Below are 19423 nucleotides of genomic sequence, written 5' to 3'. Positions count from 1 at the left end.
TTGAAAATGAGCTTGATGTGAATAAAGCTGTAATACTTTCCCGGGGGAAAAGCAGTCAGCCTCGAGGAATAGTTTCAGTCGCATAGAACAGTTGAGATGTTCGACATAGGTGTGATTTATTATCTTTGAGCGCTGTCAAACGAACAGATAAAAAGAAAGAAGTTTGCGTGATACGAGACGGAAGACAGGTTCAACGTAGAGATGCACATACTGACTGAACCAAACGCTGGGCAGAGGGCAGAAATATTCCCTGGACAGCAGGTTGCCAGTTAGAAGACAAAATGTACTAACACTCACATTCAGACCAGTGGGCAATTAGTAGTCTCCATTCCACCTGACATGTATGTCTTTGGACGTGTGGCGGGAGGAGAGCGGCATGAAGCAAAACCCACACAGTGACAGCGAGGACTAATTAACGTGAATCAAATTAAGACCGAAGACACGAGACGTAAATAAATATCTGTTAATCGGAGGGATGAAATGACAGCAAATCAGACTACTGAGCAAGATGTGTGAGTCTTAACAGTTCTGACACAGTGTTTGTGTGTTTCACTGCGTTTCAGCTTGCTGGTTTGTTAGCTTTTGGATGTCATGGCATGCAGCAGGAGCTCGGTTGTGTTTGTTTTTTGGTAAAACATTTTTTTTTAGACATGTGACTTTTTGGTATGAATACTCGATTGTCTTCCAACTTAGAGCAGTATTACGACTATTATTATTGTTATTTACAACTCAAGGGCAGTCAAACAACTTACAACAACATACATTTGTCTACAGTTGCCTTTTGACACATCCAACAGACGTGGAGCAACATTTCTGGCACCCCTGGCTTTTTAGCACTGTAAACATATGAAAGTTCGTACGCAAGTTTTGATGTAGCAAACATTTAACTCACATGATCGACTGTTTCCGTTTCGGCGGTTAGGATTCAGTCTTTATCCCTGTCAGCTGTTCTCTCTCCTTGTGTTATGCAAGCAGCGACCTCCGTGGCTGTGAAGTGAAGCCAATATGAAAGTCCCAAAAACTGCAGTTCCTCAAACGTCCACTTGAGGCTGTCCCCATGTTCAAATGTCCAACTTCACAGCAGAAATAAACATGTTTACAGCCTGGTACAAAAAACAGTTTTGGTCTCTGTAGCTAATTTCCCCGTTCATGACAACTCTGCTGAGGGTGAATTTAGTATCACTGCTTGTTTGTCTGTGCTGCTGGGTGTGGTTTCTCACTCTCACCTGCCTAATTACCATCACACCTGCATCCCATCATCCAATCAACCTGAACAGGATAAAAGACTCCCAGACTCTGCCAGGTTGTTCCGCCTCCCCTTTGGTAACCTATACTACGGCTAAACTCTGTTTCTTCAACGTTGGCTTTTTGTGATCGCCCTGCTCCAACCTTGTTTTTCTCTGCCTGATGTATCTGCTATGTCCAGCCCAGTCTCATCCTCTCTGCTTTTTGGATATTTTTGCCACCAACAGCCTTTCTCACCTCCTCATCACACACCCTAGCCACCCTGCTCTCGAAGATCCTGCAATTTTCCTGGCTTGTGTTAGCATGTCAGTTCCGCAAACGTTCATTGTAACATCAGCAGTCTCTTCATCACATTCATCCATGATAGTTTTACACAGATCTGATGTAACCTCGCTCACATTGATACACAACACAATCGTGAAGAAGTTTCATGTTTTCTGTGTTGTTTTTTCACCATTTTAAGCTCGACTGGCGCTCTTTCAATCACATCACCTTGTTGTGCTTCTGTTTTTCCGACCGGAGAATCGGTGCCACCTACTGCTTATCTTGTGAACCAACTCCTAATATTAGCATTGAATCCAAATAAAAAAAAACAGCGGATGGAAACAAACATCCATTTGCATCATCTTTTGCCGAATTACACAAAATTCAATTATACGAGCAGTCGTCTTGTACATAATGATTGCAATATTTGAAATTTCAAGAGTCGGGTCCACAAGCATGTCACAAGTAAGTGCAAATGATGGCATGGTTTACCATGTGGTAAACATTTCAAAGCATTTACCAACTAGGATGTAATGCTATAACTTAATAAAGAAACTTATAATATAATTAAACTTTTATCCAAATGTTCTTTCACCATTCATTTTCCTTGAATCACCGGCGGCATTGTGTGGCTAATGTGGCTTTTCAGCACTGAGTCCTCTTCTTCCTTAGAAGTGTAAGATCTGTGTGTTCTTGTAAAATGATGATCTCTACAGCGTGTCTCGATTTAGCTCTGAAACATGCTCGTCTCTCTTCCTCCTCTCTTCATATGTATATTTAATGACAGCCAGATATATCTTGTCCCTCGGGTGACTTTGAAACATTTAATAAAGTACATGGCATGGCGTTAAATCAGATTATGTTACCAGAGTCTACATCCTAAATACATTTAAGATATTCCGCAAAGCGCTTGCTTTGATTCCCCTCATCTCAAATTTAGAGGTAAATGAACCCGTTGAGGAGATGAAATTATCATTTGAGTGTAAATAAGAAAAGAAATCAAATCTCAACACGCTGCCTCAACTCACTATATTAAATACTATTAGGATTTATGCTGAGGAATAATAAAGTGTGAGTCAGAGTACAAAAAATAAGAGTCTGCATTAAACTAAATAACAATAAGAAAGTGTGAAGAAATCAGAATTTAACTTTCTAAATTGCTGCTTACTTTGCTGTACTGTCTACCTCGCAGAAAAGAAAAGATGAGAGTTAAAAATATCCACTGGTGGTGTTTCTTTTTAACCACAAAAGTTAAAGTAAGTCGTAATACATTGATACCTTGGGAATAGTTTCTACGTCGGCACCCTCAGCGTCACATCTCACATTCTCTCTGATTATGCTGACTGACGAAACTACTAAGTGTTGCAGCTCATTCATTGTAGTTGTTGCAGTGCTGCGTGTCTAGCAAAGGCAGCACAGAGGACGGGGCCGAGGGATTGAGACAGACGAGGAGAAGCAGCACCTCTTAGGAAATAATTATCTCTCTCATCCCCCCGCAGCCTCCTGTGGGAGATCTAGCCGTGATGGCTGCCAGTTTGCTGCACGGCTGTCTCTAAACCAAAGGCTTTGTTTTCTCCTCTGTGAGCGGAGTTGTTGACAAAGCTTCTGACTATTTACAGCAACATTTTTCTTCAACTTTCTCATACCCCAAAAAATTACATGGGAAATATGTCTGGCAGTTTACCATTGGCAGTATGGGATATTCTCTTGTGATAGCTTACACGCTGGGGAGACTGCACAAAATCATTCATTAGCGCACGAGCAAAACGTCTGATCTGATCAAAGGGTGTGAAAAGAAACTTCTGAAGATGACACATCATCCTGAAACATTGATTCACATGTATTACTTACAATCCTCCCATGAAATGAGAACTAATCATAGAATTAAACATTTTATAGTCAAAGTAACTAAGTAGATTTAAAATGTTCCTTTATATTTGTTCATCACATTTCAGAGGGAACACTGCATTTTTTACTCCACCACCTTCATTTAACAGATGTAGTTACTAGTTTGTTTGATTGTTTTTATTAATTTAGACAATACATTCAACATGCCATGATCAAACTGAGTCAGTCTGTCATACAAGACAAATACCCAAAACCAATACCTAAACTACAAATCTTACATACACAATACTTACAGCCACTCATGTATGTCTACACAGACTCACTCATGCTTACGTGTACAAACGCAGGCTACTGCAGTACTGTAAATCAGAATATATAATAATAAAGGTTGTAGTATAGTGGTCACTGGTTTCACTTTCATTTTTCATCTTAACAGTTCACATAAATGAAGATGGGGCCCCTTGTCACGTTTCAAATGTCTGAAGCAAGAGACATTTCACCTCAAAATATCTCCCAAAGAGGTCATATTATCCAAAAATTTACACAAAAAAAGCAAAAGTCTAAAAAATGAACACAAATTCGTCTAAAAGAACTTTGTTTTTTCCAAAGATCTTGAAGATACTGAACCCCCGAATTGCTCCAGAAGGCTGTGCCATCAGTGTGTGAATGTGTGTGAATGAATTAGCTCCTGTCTGATGAGCAGTTGACACCTTGCATGGTAGCCAGTGCAGTCAGTGCATGAATGGGTGAATGTGATATGCAGTGTAAAAGGGCCTTGAGTGGTCAGAACACTAGAAAGGGGCTGTATAAGTACAGTCCATCTACCATTTATTTCTTAAACAGTCATCTCACAAGACTTCATATTTATCTTGTGACACCAATGGACTAAACTACCTAACTACATGTATATAAATTAGCTCAAATTAGGTGATTTCCCCCATGTGTCTTGGCACGAAGCTTTGCATCTGTCTCTAAAAAGTTATCCGACTTTATCAAAGTACAATACTTGCTGTTATTGTAAGAGTATACTATTTCAAGGACAATCAAGAAACACAGCAATGACGTAGGGCTTATGGGAAATGACAGATAATGCATGCTAAAGACAGAGATATTGAATAAAGGACAACATTAGCTTAATCTAGACAAATGGGGTGACCACAAAAAAACTGAGTCATTGTTTTAAATGTCAGTGGGATTGAAGTGATTTTTAAATTTTTGGAACAAACCACGAGCATCTGGTTTCCGTTTTGCATTGTGGTCTCGTCACCACATGTTTGTGTTGGATCCCTGCACTCATTTGCTAAATTGAACAATTGTTGTGTCACTTACAGGCCATCAGCCTTCCAGAGGGATGGCCGATGATGTTCTTAGTGGTTCCTGTTTGTGACTGAGAGAAATCATCGGTGAAACTGTGGTCTCCAGTGTAAAGAATGCTCTTAGTCCTTCATCTCCTCCCACAAAGCCAACAGCAATCAGTGCTCAGCTGATTGACAATTTGAGGTGAAGCTCCTGCTTCTGGTGTGAGCTGTGAAATTGTCAGCGAAGTCAAATAGCTCTGATTTAAAGCAAAGAAAAGAAAACTTCTCTTTAGCAGAGTGGGAGGGGGGAGCTGGAGGAAGAAGGGATGACTATGTCTTTACTGTGGTGCTTCATCTTGGGTTTGACAGGACACTCTCCATCCACTGGCGCCTGGAAGAGAGATGATGACCGTGGTGACATCACTCTGCGGTGCGTTGTGGGCTTTTAGAGAGTGATTGTGTATTCAGAGATGATGACTATTGAGCAGAAATATAAGAATCCAGTGATGAGAAAGGAGGACAAAAGGGAAGGAGACCAACAGATAAGTGGATAGACAGTGATAGTGTGATAAGGTAGAATTCAGGTAGGCAGCTATGACAGGTCCACGGCAGGCTTATCTGAATGGAAATATATCTGGTTGGCAGCTGGCTTTGAGAATGATACTGTAACTGAGTTAGAAATGACATTGTGCCTTGATTGTGCCAAAAACTGCAGTTCCTTGAACGTCCACTTGAGGCTGGCTCCAGAACGAGTCAGTCTCCATAAGTCCCCATGTTAAAATGTCCAACTTCACAGCAGAAATAAACATGTTTACAGCCTGGTACAAAAAACAGAATTTTTATACAACTCACCTGTTCAAATTATATTAAGGCTTAAAGTTATGCATAATTAACAGCGTGGCCACTCTGATTGACAGGTAGGTGCGGCCAATGATCCATGTCTTTGCCCAATTTTAGATTAGCTGAGGCGAAAGAAGCAGGACCCCAAAGAAACCTGTATGTGACTTCACGGATACGCCATCCGTTCGTTATAGTGTCAGTGGGTTAGGAATATTTGCCATTTGTAGCTTGCTATCTCAGGGGTTATTGTTGTTAGTTCACATAGTGAAGAGGACTTTGAAAACTTATAAGTTTCTGATTCATGATCAATGAACTTGATGCGGATTGAAAGAGTAGAAGGAGGTAAAACGTCAACGAAAAGGTATTGGAAACAAATCAACAATCATCCAAACCAACTATGGATGCGTCATATGGCCGAATGAATTTTTCATTCGTTTGTGGCGTTTTTCATGAAGCAACTATTTCTGAGAGATTCAAGGATGAGTGGTGAGCGTTTCTTTCATTTGCCTTTTGTTACCATGGGAACTCAGACAATAACGAGAAATCCTTGGCGACCTGATTGGCACTGTTGAAAACCTGTCCACCTCCAGCTTATAAAAGACATTTCATCACGCCATTTGACTCTTTATCAATTAAGCTGTTTCTCCATTGTTAGCAGTAACTCTTTAACCTTAGCTGTGTATATTAAGCACCTCCTCTTGTTTACACTTTGAAAGGATGTCCTTCATTACATTTAATTCAGTGAAAGTGCCGCAAATGTATGGAGTGATAAATTGTTTAGATAACTGGACACGGTCAAATAAGTAGAGGTACTTACATTAATGAACACATTTTAACACATAGCTGCGCACACACATTTGTATAAAGCATTTCAGAAGAACTTTGCAATTCCACATACTGCCAGTATCCATCTATTCAATTGATTTTCAATGACGAGGACCTCATTGTGGCACTTTTATAACCTATTTAGAAATTAAAGGTACAGTGTGTCAGATTTACAGGGATCTATTCAGAGAAGATTCTTTTATATCTACAGACGCAGCGTGTCTTCTTCCACATTCTGTCATGTTGCTTCATGATGTTTCTACAGTAGCCCAGAACAGACAAATCAAACACTGACTCTGGATACTCTTTCAAGTTTTTCGCGTGGACTGTTGTCCATGGAGCTGTTGTGAAGCTCACAGTGTGATGGCTCTGGATGTTGCCATCTTACCAGTCCAGACTCTTCCACCTCCCAACTAATCTAAAAATTGGGAAAGACGTGGTTTGCCGGTGGATCTGAGGCGGGCTGAATGACTCCTGGGTGCTCAAACAAGCACCTACTTGTCAATCAAAGCAGCTACGCTGTTAATTCTGCATAACTTTAAGCCTTAATATAATTTGAACAGGTGAGTTATATAGAAATTCACCCTCAGTACAGTTGTCATGAACGGGGAAATTAGCTATAGAGACCAAAACAGTTTTTTGTACCAGGCTGTAAACATGTTTATTTTTGCTGTGAAATTGGACATTTGAACATGGGGACTTCTGGAGCCAGACTCGTGTGGACGTTTGAGGAACTGCAGTTTTTGGCACTTCCATACTGGCTTTACTTCGCCACCACGGAGGTTGCCACTTGGTTCTCCTACATGCTTGAAAGGAGGGTGCGGCGAGGCGGTATTCATTTGGTTGCAATCTGCAACCTCACCGCTAGATCGCCAATAAATCCTTCACATTGGACCGTCACTTATTAGCCTTATCGACATTTTTAAAAGGAGATTCTGGCTTCTACTGCTGTCGTAGAGCAGACATTTTCAAACTGCAAGGCAAAGAAGGCAAAGATATTTTAGGAGGTAGAAGGCAATTAAGGTAGCTACTTAAAAGTCTCTGAAATTACAAACTTAGGTCTCGAAGTAACAACCAGGCCTACACCTTGTCCATGACAACTGAATGATCTGCTGAAGAAGGCCACCAGGTGTGGGTAAAAAACTGTGAGTGGACCTTGTGATAAGAGTTTTTTTCTTGTCTCACTAAACAAAGCCAAATTTACTTACAACTAAAACTTAAAGGCCCCAGTGGCTGAAAACTCACATTGTCACTGTTGTTTTTCCTCTTTGTATATGGTACTGAAACATTCCTCTACAAAGCATTTCTCTACCTCTGATTCTAACTTTAGTCTGGACAGATAAGGAGAAATAGATGTATAGATTGGTGTGTTGGCTGTGTGTGCTAAGAGAGAGAGAGAGAGAGAGCCAGAGAGCATGACAAGGTAATGTGTAAATGATCCTGCTGGAGTCACACCTTGGCTTCATTAGCTGTGATGTGTACTGTGCTGCAGTGGCCATAACTCATTCCCCATTCTGCCGTAAAGACAGCCCCGCTCATCCCCACAGCACCGCCACCCCACCACCTTTCCTCTCTCTGGAGACCACAGACTCATTAGAGAGGCCCCACCCAAGAGGAAAAGGTAGGTTAATGGCTATGCTGACGGTTAGAAGTGTGACACGGGGAAGAGCACGCTTTCAGTGGAAACAAGGAAATTTCAGGGACAAATTATGTAAGGATAGAGCTGGGCGTCCTTGACAGTACAAAGACAGAGTGAAGGATACAACAGTGAGTTCAACTTTAAACAAAATTTCAGTTAAAGGAAAGTTACAAACATTCAACGTGGAACTATTTCTTCATTAAAATGAAATTCAGTTCAAAACAGCATAAAAACGAGTAAAAACAGAAATACTTTGATCATCCTCAGGACAAATATCGTGCCAAAGATTACTCGAAAGGCAAAAAAATAAAACCTTTCGTGTTGTTTATCTGATCGCAGTGCGGGGAGTTAAAAACATAGCTGCACAGAAATGCACTTTCATCTCTCCAAATGCATCATCAACCCTGTGATTAACCACCTTAAAAATGTACCCTGACCCATAAATAAGTCAAACGTCCCACGTGCATGAGAAGTACAGATCAAAGGGAGCTGCTATCGAAATATTTTGGAGTTGAATCTTTATTAAAAACACACTGAAATGCTGATGTGACACGTGCAGAAGGCCCGTCATTAGTCCACGGTGGTCGGACAGCGACGTGGAGGTGGGGATTCTCCAGGTGAGCTTAACACCGGTGTGATTGTGGGTTTGTCCGTGCACACACGTGTGGCCTCGCCTTTGGAAACGTCTTCTCGTTCATCTGCTGGTGTCAAAGTGAAATAGCTTGTGTGCTGAAACTTGAGCACCTCGTTGCCCCAACTGGTCCATCCAGGTTGAAGACATCGGGCAAACAGCTCCAAGCACTTGGCCTCACCTCCAACGTAGGGCTTTAACACCTCTGCAGAAAGAAAGAAATGAGGATGATGAATGGGTTCTCGGGCCCTTATTGACCCATCTTCCTCTCACTCTTTGTGCAATGTGCCCCTACACATTATAACTTTATATTTCACCTACAGACCCAATGAACAACCGGTTCTACCTGCCATAGGCGTGCTGTCTCTATTTTTATTCAATAACTTTGAACCTGGACTTTTATTTTCACATGTTTTTGTGTCAAAGTGACTAATGGGGACAACAATTTTTGAATTTGGTCCAGCATTGAGCGAGAGTGCTGCAGTCAGCAGCTGTGAAAAACAGGTTTCTGAAGAGCCGTTGTGAAGCTTTAGAGTGTGGTGGCTCTGGCCGTCACCATCTTGACAATCCTGCCTCCTCGTCTGTTGACCTGAGGTGGGCTGAATAAAGGTTGCTGGTTGCTCAAACAAGCATCATCTGTTCCTTTCCCTTCATCCGATGTGTATCTAATCAAGTCTCACTCTTGGGGAAGTCTCGTTCTGAAATTTCAGAAGGGCTGAGGTGACTTGTTGCAGGAAGTCAACAGTGGAAACGTGACTGTAGTGATGCACGAGTACAGATAGTGTAGCTTAGTGTTATGTAAAAGATGCTCAGTGTCATGGGTAAATAGCTGCTTTCAGCAATGGGGATGGTCGGTCATATTTATTTGAGCCGCAGTGTAGAGATGAAGAGGGGGGAGAAAAGGGGGAACAGTCAGAGGAGGGTGAACCAACTTCTGCAAGGCTGCAAGGCTGCAAATCCCAAGAGACCACTGGTGTTCCTGTGGGTGCTGTGACCCTTTGCCCATTTCACAGACTGGATCAAGGGAAAGACACAGAAAATGTTTCATTTTTCTGTAGGGTCTTTTTCATAATGTCATCAGACACTTATAATAGCACTCTGAGCTACTCAAGCACTTTTAATGAACGCAATTTGATGGTGCGCAATTGCACCAGAGGGATTACATTGTAGCCCATTTCGTGTCCTTAATATTGGATGAAGTTCAAAAACTGTCCCCATTAGTCACTTTGACACAAAACATGGGGGAAAACAGGTCCATGTTACTGTACTGAAGCTTTTAACACCAGGATGAAAGTAGTGTTTTACTGCCCTGTATGGTTCTTCTTCAGGACAGTGATGTCATGGTGCACTGACACACCCTGGAGTACACCGCTACATCACATCAGCACGGTAAAAATGTAAACCACAGTTGCCCTGAGACGTTTGTTGTTATTATATTCTCATCTGTCAGTCAAATGCATAACGTTTGTGCCATTTTGTGTGACTTATGTTATAAACCAATAAAAAAGTTGGTCACAAAAAAGAAATTGACGTTTTAATACCCTAGTCGTTAGGTTATAAGATTACTGCACTGCATCCATTTCTTATGAGGGCACTTCGCTTGTTACTCTATAATAGGAAGTTAATAGCACTGGCAACTGCCCAGCTCGGTCACAGCACAGCACAGATTTTTCTATGTGGAGAGACTGGCAGTGACCTTGAGTCTAAGTGATGATATTCCAAGAGCTGCACACCTGACAGATACGTTTCACTTCCCCTGCCCCTGTGCTACTCTGTCTGCTCTTGTGCATGCTCAAACCGCCCCGACTCTCGCCTCAGCCAACACTCAGGGAGTTAATGAGCACTAAAAGTCTGATCCCTAAACCGATCCAACCTGCACAATGTGGTGTCCTGCCTCCCGTTTTCTCTTTCTTCGCACGTCAGAGAATCTCAGAGTGGAAAGGCCAAACATGCAGCCCTCCGACTAATTCAACCCCAACCGGTGACTCAGCCCTCACAGCTGAACACAGAGAATAAAAGGTCTAATTATCCTCTTAACTTTGAAATGGGACAACGTATGAAACTTCTGCCTAGAGAGGCCTGAAGGAAAGAAAGGTGTTACTTAACTACTCTCTAGACAAGGAACCTTTTCAGTCTTTGATATACTGCCTTCAAGCCTTCTTATATTCTCTCTAGGGTTGATCCAGCATTAACACCAATACTGTTCCATTAGTTAAATTATAGTACAGTAACTAATTTCTCGGTCCTTTCTTTCCAATAGAATATTTTTACGTAAATATAATCAATGACTTTGATTCTAAGTACGCATGTGGAGTCCCACAGGGTCTTGCTTTTGGCCCCATCTAAATCTTCATTTACATCCTTCTTCATACATATATACAAATATAAATATTGTTACATGCTCTCTAAGTCTGACATAATTTTTGATTTTGTGATCTCAACAGCAACTGCCTAGCAAGGTTACCGTTATGAAGCTAACAGAGATAGATCCTTTCGTGGAGAACAAAACCGAGCAAAAATAAGAGTATTGGACTAAAACAAGTCTTCAAATGAAAATGTTTCTCTGAATCTGTTGGGTGTTTAAACAGACGCCAGTCTCTGCAATGTTACTACAGTAACAACTTGTTGCGTTGCCCCCATGTGGTTTAGAGAACAATTTATCTCTGGAAAAAAAGGATGCAAGTGCACTATTTCAATTTAGCATTCTTACTCTGCTTCCCTGTTTCAGTACTTAAAGAATCTTAAAGAATTTTATTGATTACACAGATCGAAATGTAAACACCAATTACATCTTCCTCAGTGGATCCAAAAATGTCAAGTAGCCCCTAGAGGCCATGCTTCTCCAACGTCCAACTGGACCAAAACAATTACAATCATCTCACATACCATAGTGTCACAGTCTCACAGAATATAAAAAAACCCCCTTTGTGATCAGGATTTCAAGACTCTGAAACAACCACTATGAAGATCTAATGAATCTGAAGAATGTTTGAATTTGTTCTTTTTAAATGGTCCATAAATGTGATCAAGTAAAAGAAAGATAATGGTGCATAGATCCCTGTTACAAAACCATTCCCCAATCAACAGTAATGCAACCCACACAGTTGGCACTGTGCCTCCTTCTGAGACGAATGTTACGACCAGCCTTTTAACCACTAATTATAATACCAAGTTGGAAAGAGACGTAATTTTTCACAATTTCTAAAGTTGTAGGGGGCCCTAATTAATAAAAACCACACGTCTTGTCATTCAGAGAAGTGCAAACACTTTTTTTTCCCCTGGCAGCTTGACCATCTGGATGTGTTGTATCTGTAAAGGAGTAATGGTGTCCCTTATCTCTCCATAGCAACCGAGAATGTCAGTGATAGGAGCCCCATCTGAGAGTGGAGGAGAAGTGGGTCAGGGTTTCTCAACCCCGCAGGCTTCGAGGGTTGTGGCTTCACACCAGTGAGGCTGCCCACTGGCTCTAGCAGACCTGACATGCTCGACATGAGAACAAAGTGCAGCAGAATTACGGAGATGATAGCTTGTGATGAGACTAACAAAGCTCAGGATGATTAATGCCAAAGGTCTTTGGACATATTTGAAATTTCTAGCAGTTCGAGCCCTGAGGTGTTAAATTATCACCTCAAATAGTTAAATAAATACAATGTTCTGCTTTTATTGGCATCTGTGCAAGAGTTGGGTCACGCCCTTCTAATATTTCAAGACACGCTGCAATTTACAATTGTTACTATCACAGATTTGAGCCACACCCACTGCCAACGGAGCTTTCTCACCTCTTGCAAAAACACAAATATGAACGTAGTGCCTGGAGATAAAACAGATGCAACAAGCTTACACAATAGTGAGAGATATTGCTGATTCTGGCCTATATGCAAAGAAAAAGCAGCACAAATAAAGTCATTTTCTATAAATGTGTCTTTAATTATTGGTGCAAATTAGTTTCTTCATCTTGTAGCTGTACATCTAAATAAAGAAACTATGAGAAAGTGGAGTGACTGAAATAAATATGCTAAGGAGACTGAACACAATCACTCTCAATCCCGTCTCTAGGGTATTTTATCTCCACAGTGGCATCATTATGATTTAAGTTACCATATTTCAACAATATCCAGGCACTTCCATGAGGTGGAGGCTTTCCTGTGCTTCTCAAAGGGCACCGGCAAGCACTGGCTGCGTTTCGCTCACCATACTGCACAATAAATCACATTCCCCTGAGAGGGAGGGAAATGACGTCAAGCCTCTCTCTTATTCATAGTCCCTGCATATTCATTGTGAAGGTTTTTACGTTGATCCTAAGTAGACGTTGAAGTAAAAGTGTTGCCATGCCACAATCTGTGCAGATACAGGCAGATCTGATCAAATCTGAGCAGCGGATGTCTGCACACTGACAGATCAAAACTGTCATGAGTTGAGGATTTAAGTCCTCCAGGTATTACTGATACAAGAGACCCTTCATGTTTAGTTTGGGCATTTTTCTCACCTCCAACACAGGCGTATACAAACACTGTCAGCATTCTTAAAAGAAAAATGGCAACTTTATGAATGGAAAAGCAAGTTGTATATTCAAAGAGTGTGATATTTCTACTTATATAATGACTCATACGTGTTTATTTCTCATACAAAAACACACTGTGGTCATAATCTTGCAGGTAATTGTAACTCTCTTCTAACGTGGAATGAAATCAGAGTAGCACATTTTTAATTTCAGCCATGCAAACCTAAATAACTGACTCACACCTTTGCCTTTGCGTATGTTACAGCAGGCTGTAGTAGGAGCCGTGTACCAAGATAACAATCACTGATGTTGCAGCATTGCCCTCTGGTGGCACCGTAAAACACATAACAGCACTGTACTTCTCGGATATACCGACTAGTTTGGCATTCAGACACATGTTTTACCTGAGAGTGAAGGCTTCTGGGAGTGGAGAGCTGACGGGACGCTCACAATCAAACGCTGATCCTCCACAGGGACCTCTGATGTCACTGAAGAGCTGAAAGGTTGAAAACAAGTCTGAGAATAAATATATAAATTATAAATGGATATATTTAAAGCTTACAGCATGAAGAGTGTGAACACACAGACACACACGGAGAAGTCAAACATTTCACACCTTGTGGAGTTATCAGCAGGGGGGCGATATCGGCCCAGCACCAACACTTCATAAGGCTTCTTATGCTGTGAATCCAGTGGAAACACAAACTGTCCAGATGTGGTGACCTGAGGGAAAAGAGCAAAACATCTGGAATCACACCAATCAGATTTCCATCTATGTCATGAATATCTATTCAAAGTGTGTGTACCTTCACCCAGAACCATTCAGCCACAACTTCTACCCCCCAGTGTGGATACAGCTCATCACGCACGAAACGCAGGTGGCTCGGCCTGTTTGTGACCCAGGTGACCACTAAACAGTTCGGAGACGCCAGCAGGGGTACAGGGAGGCGTTTCAGCTGGGTGGAGGGCAAAAAGCTGTATCTTTATTGTGAGAACAGATGAAAAAAGTTATGATATGTAAATGCAATCTGTTTTTCAGTATGATTCTTATAAACTAAAAATAAATGCATTGTCGGTCCATTGCATTTGCTCCTAACCTCGGGGTCGGGAGCCTCCCAATGCTTCCCAAGATAAATCTGAGGCATTACCAGACACTTATTATTTCCTCTAGCGCCACCGTGAGGTTAACATTTGTGGTTCAGAGTGGATGTGTTGCAATGACTTTGGTGATTCCTTGCCTTTTCCTCTAGCGCCACCAGCAGGTTAGATTTTTTACTACTTTAGTGAAATATCTCCGTAAGATGCACTGACCCCTACATTAAAAACTACTGCCTTAGGTCATATTTGTGACAAGTGCAAATAAAAATGTGCAAAAATAATTAGTCCAGTAGGCTTGGGTGTGTATGGAATATCCACTAATACCTCATGTTCTTGGCGTGTACAGCGTATATCACTATTTTACTGACCTGTATATTAATCAAGATATATATAAAGACCTGTATTAATTGTTTATTGTTTCTCTTCATGGCTGTGTTTGTCACTTTGTGTTACTTGCATGGATGTATGTGCCCGAATAGCATTTGTTGCTGCTGTGTTATTGTACTGATGCTCTGTTGTCTCCTGTTGCTCTGCGTGGCTTGTGTCCTCCTTTTGGGATTTGTCTGTCTCTATTCTTCCATTGTCACAGACATGTTGATTAATGCATGCTGTGCTTATTAATAAATGAAATGAAATGCATCATCGTGACTTCAGTAAATCTCCTGACTTTTCCTCTGGCGCCGCCTTGAGGTTGACATTTGTTATTCTGAGTTAAATGTCTCAACAGCTACTGGATGGATTGAACTTTTCATCTAGTGCCATCATCAGGTCAAACTTTTAATTTGTCCTGTATTTTAGACACTGAATATTTTGATGTCTTCCGACCTGAAAATCCCCCAAACAGAACAAACTGAGATAGAAACAACTCGAGGGCCATAAACCTTTAAAAAGGGGCCACTGAGAGTGATTTATCTTATTGTGAATAGTTCCTCCCTTTCTCACTAACCCCTCTTGTGCTGTTGTAACACATAAATGTCATCACTGGAGATAAAAAGAAAGCCTCGTCATCTTACACCTTCTAAAATGTTTCAGTGCCAAATTACCTGCGACTCCTTTTCACAGACTTGTTTTCCCACGGTGGATCCATAACTATCAAGTCAAACTTACTTCCAGCTGTGTGAGGGGAAAAAAAAAATCAGTAAACAACATCATCTCATTTGAGAAAGACGCTGAGTCATACTAGAAGTATTTACAGTGATAATTTCTGGAAGGGGTGGTCGTATTATTGTCAAAATGACCAACGACCGAACAGCTTTTATCATAATTTAAACGTTACCACAATGCAGTGGCTGCAGTTATGATGCATTTTGTCAAATCTGTTCCAGATGTCCTGAAAAAACACATTTATTTTCAGATTTCCAGCATTGTACTCACAGTGGACTAGAGGTTGCATTCTTGTGAAGTCAGAAAGCAGGAAGGCTGTGCATGGTGGGATTACATACTGCTCTCCCATCAATGTAACAACTATAGCCGAGTCCGCACCGTTCTCTGTTACCCGAGAGAACAGGTCGACGTGTGAAGTGCAGCCATCTTCAGCAACAAGTTGCTGGACGCACTCCTCCAGTTCCTCCTCATCCACTAGAGGGAGTTCTTTAGCCATTTCACAAAGAGCAGCGAGGCTGCACTCCTGAGAAGGAAGAGGCTCTTTCGCCGCGTCCGTCGTTCCGTTCAGGTGTCCAACGGATCGAGCAGAGTCCACCAAGGTCTTGGTTCCCTCCAGGATGACAGACCTGATCTGTATTTGAAAGTGAAGTAAAAACTTGTAATGTTCATCAGTGCTTTTCAGTGCCAAATATAAAACATTATTTTAAATTACAAATTTCAAAAAGGCTTTTCTGTGTGGAGTTTGCATGTTTTCCTCCCCATGTTTCTGCATGGGTTCCCTCCGGCTTGCTCCCACAGTCCAAAGGCATGCACTTAACAGGTTGATTAGTGAATCTAAATTTCCTCTAGGTGAGTGTGAGTGTGAATGGTTAACCCTGTAAACCCTGTAATAAAGAGATTACTTGTTGAGGGTGTACTCTGCCTCCTGTCCATAAGATAAGATAAGTGGTTATAGGAAATGGATTTATTATTATGTATTACTATAAAGAAAGCTAACCAGGATGATATTGAAGTTAGCACCACCTTTTACTATCTGCAACATTAAAGTGATCCTAACACACGGATGCATCTGTAACTATGATCAAATAGTATTAATATTATATTATTCCTTTTGCATAATGAGTACTTTTACTTAAAAGAGTCTTTAATTAATGGCTTTATACAACTGTCCTTCACATATATAGAAGTTTTCTCCCCAAGACCTGACTCTGATGTGTAACATTGATGATGAAGTTCATCAATCAGTATCTACACTTTAACTTATGTAATGTGCATACTGAACACCTTTGTTTAGTGACTGTGATTATTCTGGAATTGGACATTTAACGAGCAAATTTGAGTTTGACGTTTGGATTTCCCCCTAGTCAAACTGTCATCTCCGTGAAACATGAAAAGTTTAATACAATCTATGTGTGCAAAAATCGTTTTCAAGCAGCGAAGACTCAAAGTTAGAGGATGAGACTCAGCCTACCTTCTCATGGAAGGCCTGTGAATCGACTTCCCCCTGGTTGAGTTCGCTGTGTTTTCGTTTTCTTTTCTGGAAGTCAAACAAATAATTGCACACTGAATGATACACATGAAAAGGGCAATAAATTCATAATTTAGCCTATCCTCATTATTTTCCAGCCAGTCTCTGTTTTTCATTGTGTCTCCTTGACCTTCATCTAGAGAGTTTTCTGCTCCACGATCCTGTCCCTACACTGTCTGCTTCCTGACACCACTGTTTCCGTCTTTTTCGTTGACATTTACACACAATTGCTGCTTTTCTTCATCTTATATTATATTATACGCAATTATAGTTTTGTAATGTTCAGACTCTCTTTCCAAGGCCAAATAATATTTTATTGAAGATAAAATTCATGCAGAGCACAGTCTCTGTTCCCTGACCATTGTTTCTGTCTGTGCTACTTTGTGTGAAAATAATGATGATAGTTTTTTTTTCTTACATCAATTACATTTTCTGTGAAATTTAATTTCCCATAAAGCAAACATGAGCTGCTTCGTCATATGTGATAGTAAACGTAATATCTATATATTGGAGTGACTGTCAAATAACAAATCACCCTGAGCTCTGGAAACATATTGCCATCTATTATTGACCATTTTGTAGCATCTTATAGAAAAAATGATTCATTAGGGTAATAATTAATCAAACTAAACAATAATAGAAAAGATCAGTTATAGAAGAGGCAGTCCTTCTTTGTTTTGTAATGTTCAGACAGTCTTTTCCAAGGCCAAATGATACTTTATAAGCACCTGAACATAACGATTGTTGTATTTTATTACCTGAGAATTAATCTTTCATATCTACAGAGAGAGTGTGTCCTCTTACATGGAGTCAGAACAGGCAAAACTAAACTAAACACTGGCTCCACATACGGGCCTGTCACATTTCTTGTGAGTTTTGTGGCCATCTTAGTTTCTTTCAGCAGGTTTGGAAGGTGAGGGTGAGGGAGGTGAGGGGTATTCAGTTGATTGACAATCTGCAACTACACTGCTTGATGCAACTAAGATCTTACACACATTGGGTCCTTCGTAAGATGTGAAGAAAACATAATGTCTCACTTATAAAGCCAGTTTAAAGGTGAGGTCTTTTTTGTTAATAGTCATTCATGGATGGAAGTTTTTGCTTAGAAAATATAAAAGATGGTTCATATTGTATTAAACACATAAATTACAGTCTGGGTGTCTGAATACAGCTCTAGGATCAGCAGTTCAGGCTGTAAAGTAAAGTTTGAGCAGCACCTGGCTCTTTACCTTTGATGCTTTGTCTGTTTTCTGCAACACATCCTCGTTTCCTCCATCCGCAGCAGCACAGGCTCTCACACTGAAGTGGCTTTTTAAAACCTGAAAACACTGCCTTTTAAAACGACACTCAACACGTGACTTCTGACCACCCTGATATCGGATGCAGCGTGAATACCAGCGATCAATGAGTGAGCATGAATCTAAAACCCAGCCCTGGATGTTGTGAAGCAACACGGACATGTTGTGAAACTGAAACAGCGGTAATTAAATTAAATGATTAATCCAGTTGGGTGCAGTTTTTCCTTCTCAACACGCCTTGTCCTGTCATTCTACGCAACAACAACCTGCAGTTCACTGGAAACGATACTGAAAGTCAGTTAAAAACTCAGCGGCGTGCTCGTGTTTTCATTTTCGCGGAAACGCGTGTTGTTTGACCCCAGCGATGTTCCGTAGAAACCAAAGACAGTCGGTACGAGGAGATGCTGCGTCACAATCACGACACACTTCCGGTCTTCTAAATTAGGTCGTCATAGGAGTCCGGTATATCTAAATACGATACAAATACAATAGAATAAAAAAAAAACTGAGGTAGAAAAAATATAAAATAAAATAAAACACTTTATATATAGATACGGAAGCCCTAAATATGGAAGCCCTAAAAGGCCATACATACATACATTGTATTCCACCGAAGCCCTAAAAGGCCATACATACATACATTGTATTCCACCCGTTTTCTCGTGATAACGAGACAATTTCCTCAGTTTTCTCGTGATAACGAGATAATTTCCTCAGTTTTCTCGTGATAACGAGCTAATCTTCCTCTGTTTTCTCGTGATAACGACATAATTTCCTCCGTTTTCCCGTGATAACGAGATAATTTCCTCCGTTTTCTCGTGATAACGACATAATTTCCTCCGTTTTCTCGTGATAACGAGATAATTTCCTCTGTTTTCCCGTGATAACGAGATAATTATTTCGAGATCTCGAGAAAACAAACCGATAGTCTAGTGTATTAAACCAAGTGCGCCCGTATTACAGAATGTATGGCAAATGCATGTAGTGCATGATACGGAGCGAGCAAACCTATTACGCCACTGTAAAATCCCTTTGATCCAACAAAGGTTGATACACTTGATCTCAGGACCATCCTGACTGTTGACTCACTCAGTATAAAGCATATTTACTGTATCATTTTTTAGCAATTCATCCTCAAAGTTCATTATTTTGAATTGAAAAGGGGCATTATGTGCAATATTTACTCTACTGTAAAATCAGTTTGATCCATAATTTCTGACAAAGGTTGATACACTTTGGCTAATCCTCACTCCAGTCCTGAGATCAAGTGTATCAACCTTTGTCAGAAATTATGGATCCAACTG

The 19423-nt window shown here is 40.8% G+C and overlaps 1 protein-coding gene across 1 annotated transcript; it reads right to left on the bottom strand.

The window, feature by feature from the left end:
• Nucleotides 1-8460: 8460 nt before the first annotated feature.
• On the bottom strand, nt 8461-18565 carry mettl4 (methyltransferase 4, N6-adenosine). The gene is made up of 8 exons (XM_010744104.3): nt 18051-18565; nt 16765-16830; nt 15564-15924; nt 15233-15302; nt 13898-14072; nt 13708-13814; nt 13496-13587; nt 8461-8795 (listed from the first exon to the last, which is right to left on the bottom strand). The coding sequence occupies exons 1-8, from the start codon at nt 18279-18281 to the stop codon at nt 8530-8532; spliced, it is 1368 nt and encodes a 455-aa protein (XP_010742406.3). The 5' UTR covers nt 18282-18565; the 3' UTR covers nt 8461-8529.
• Nucleotides 18566-19423: the final 858 nt, after the last annotated feature.

The sequence above is a fragment of the Larimichthys crocea genome, chromosome XXIII, assembly GCF_000972845.2.
Source record: "Larimichthys crocea isolate SSNF chromosome XXIII, L_crocea_2.0, whole genome shotgun sequence".
NCBI classification, from domain to species: domain Eukaryota; kingdom Metazoa; phylum Chordata; class Actinopteri; family Sciaenidae; genus Larimichthys; species Larimichthys crocea.
Note: the sequence above shows the minus strand (reverse complement) of the source record. Positions and strands in the feature narration are given on the sequence as shown.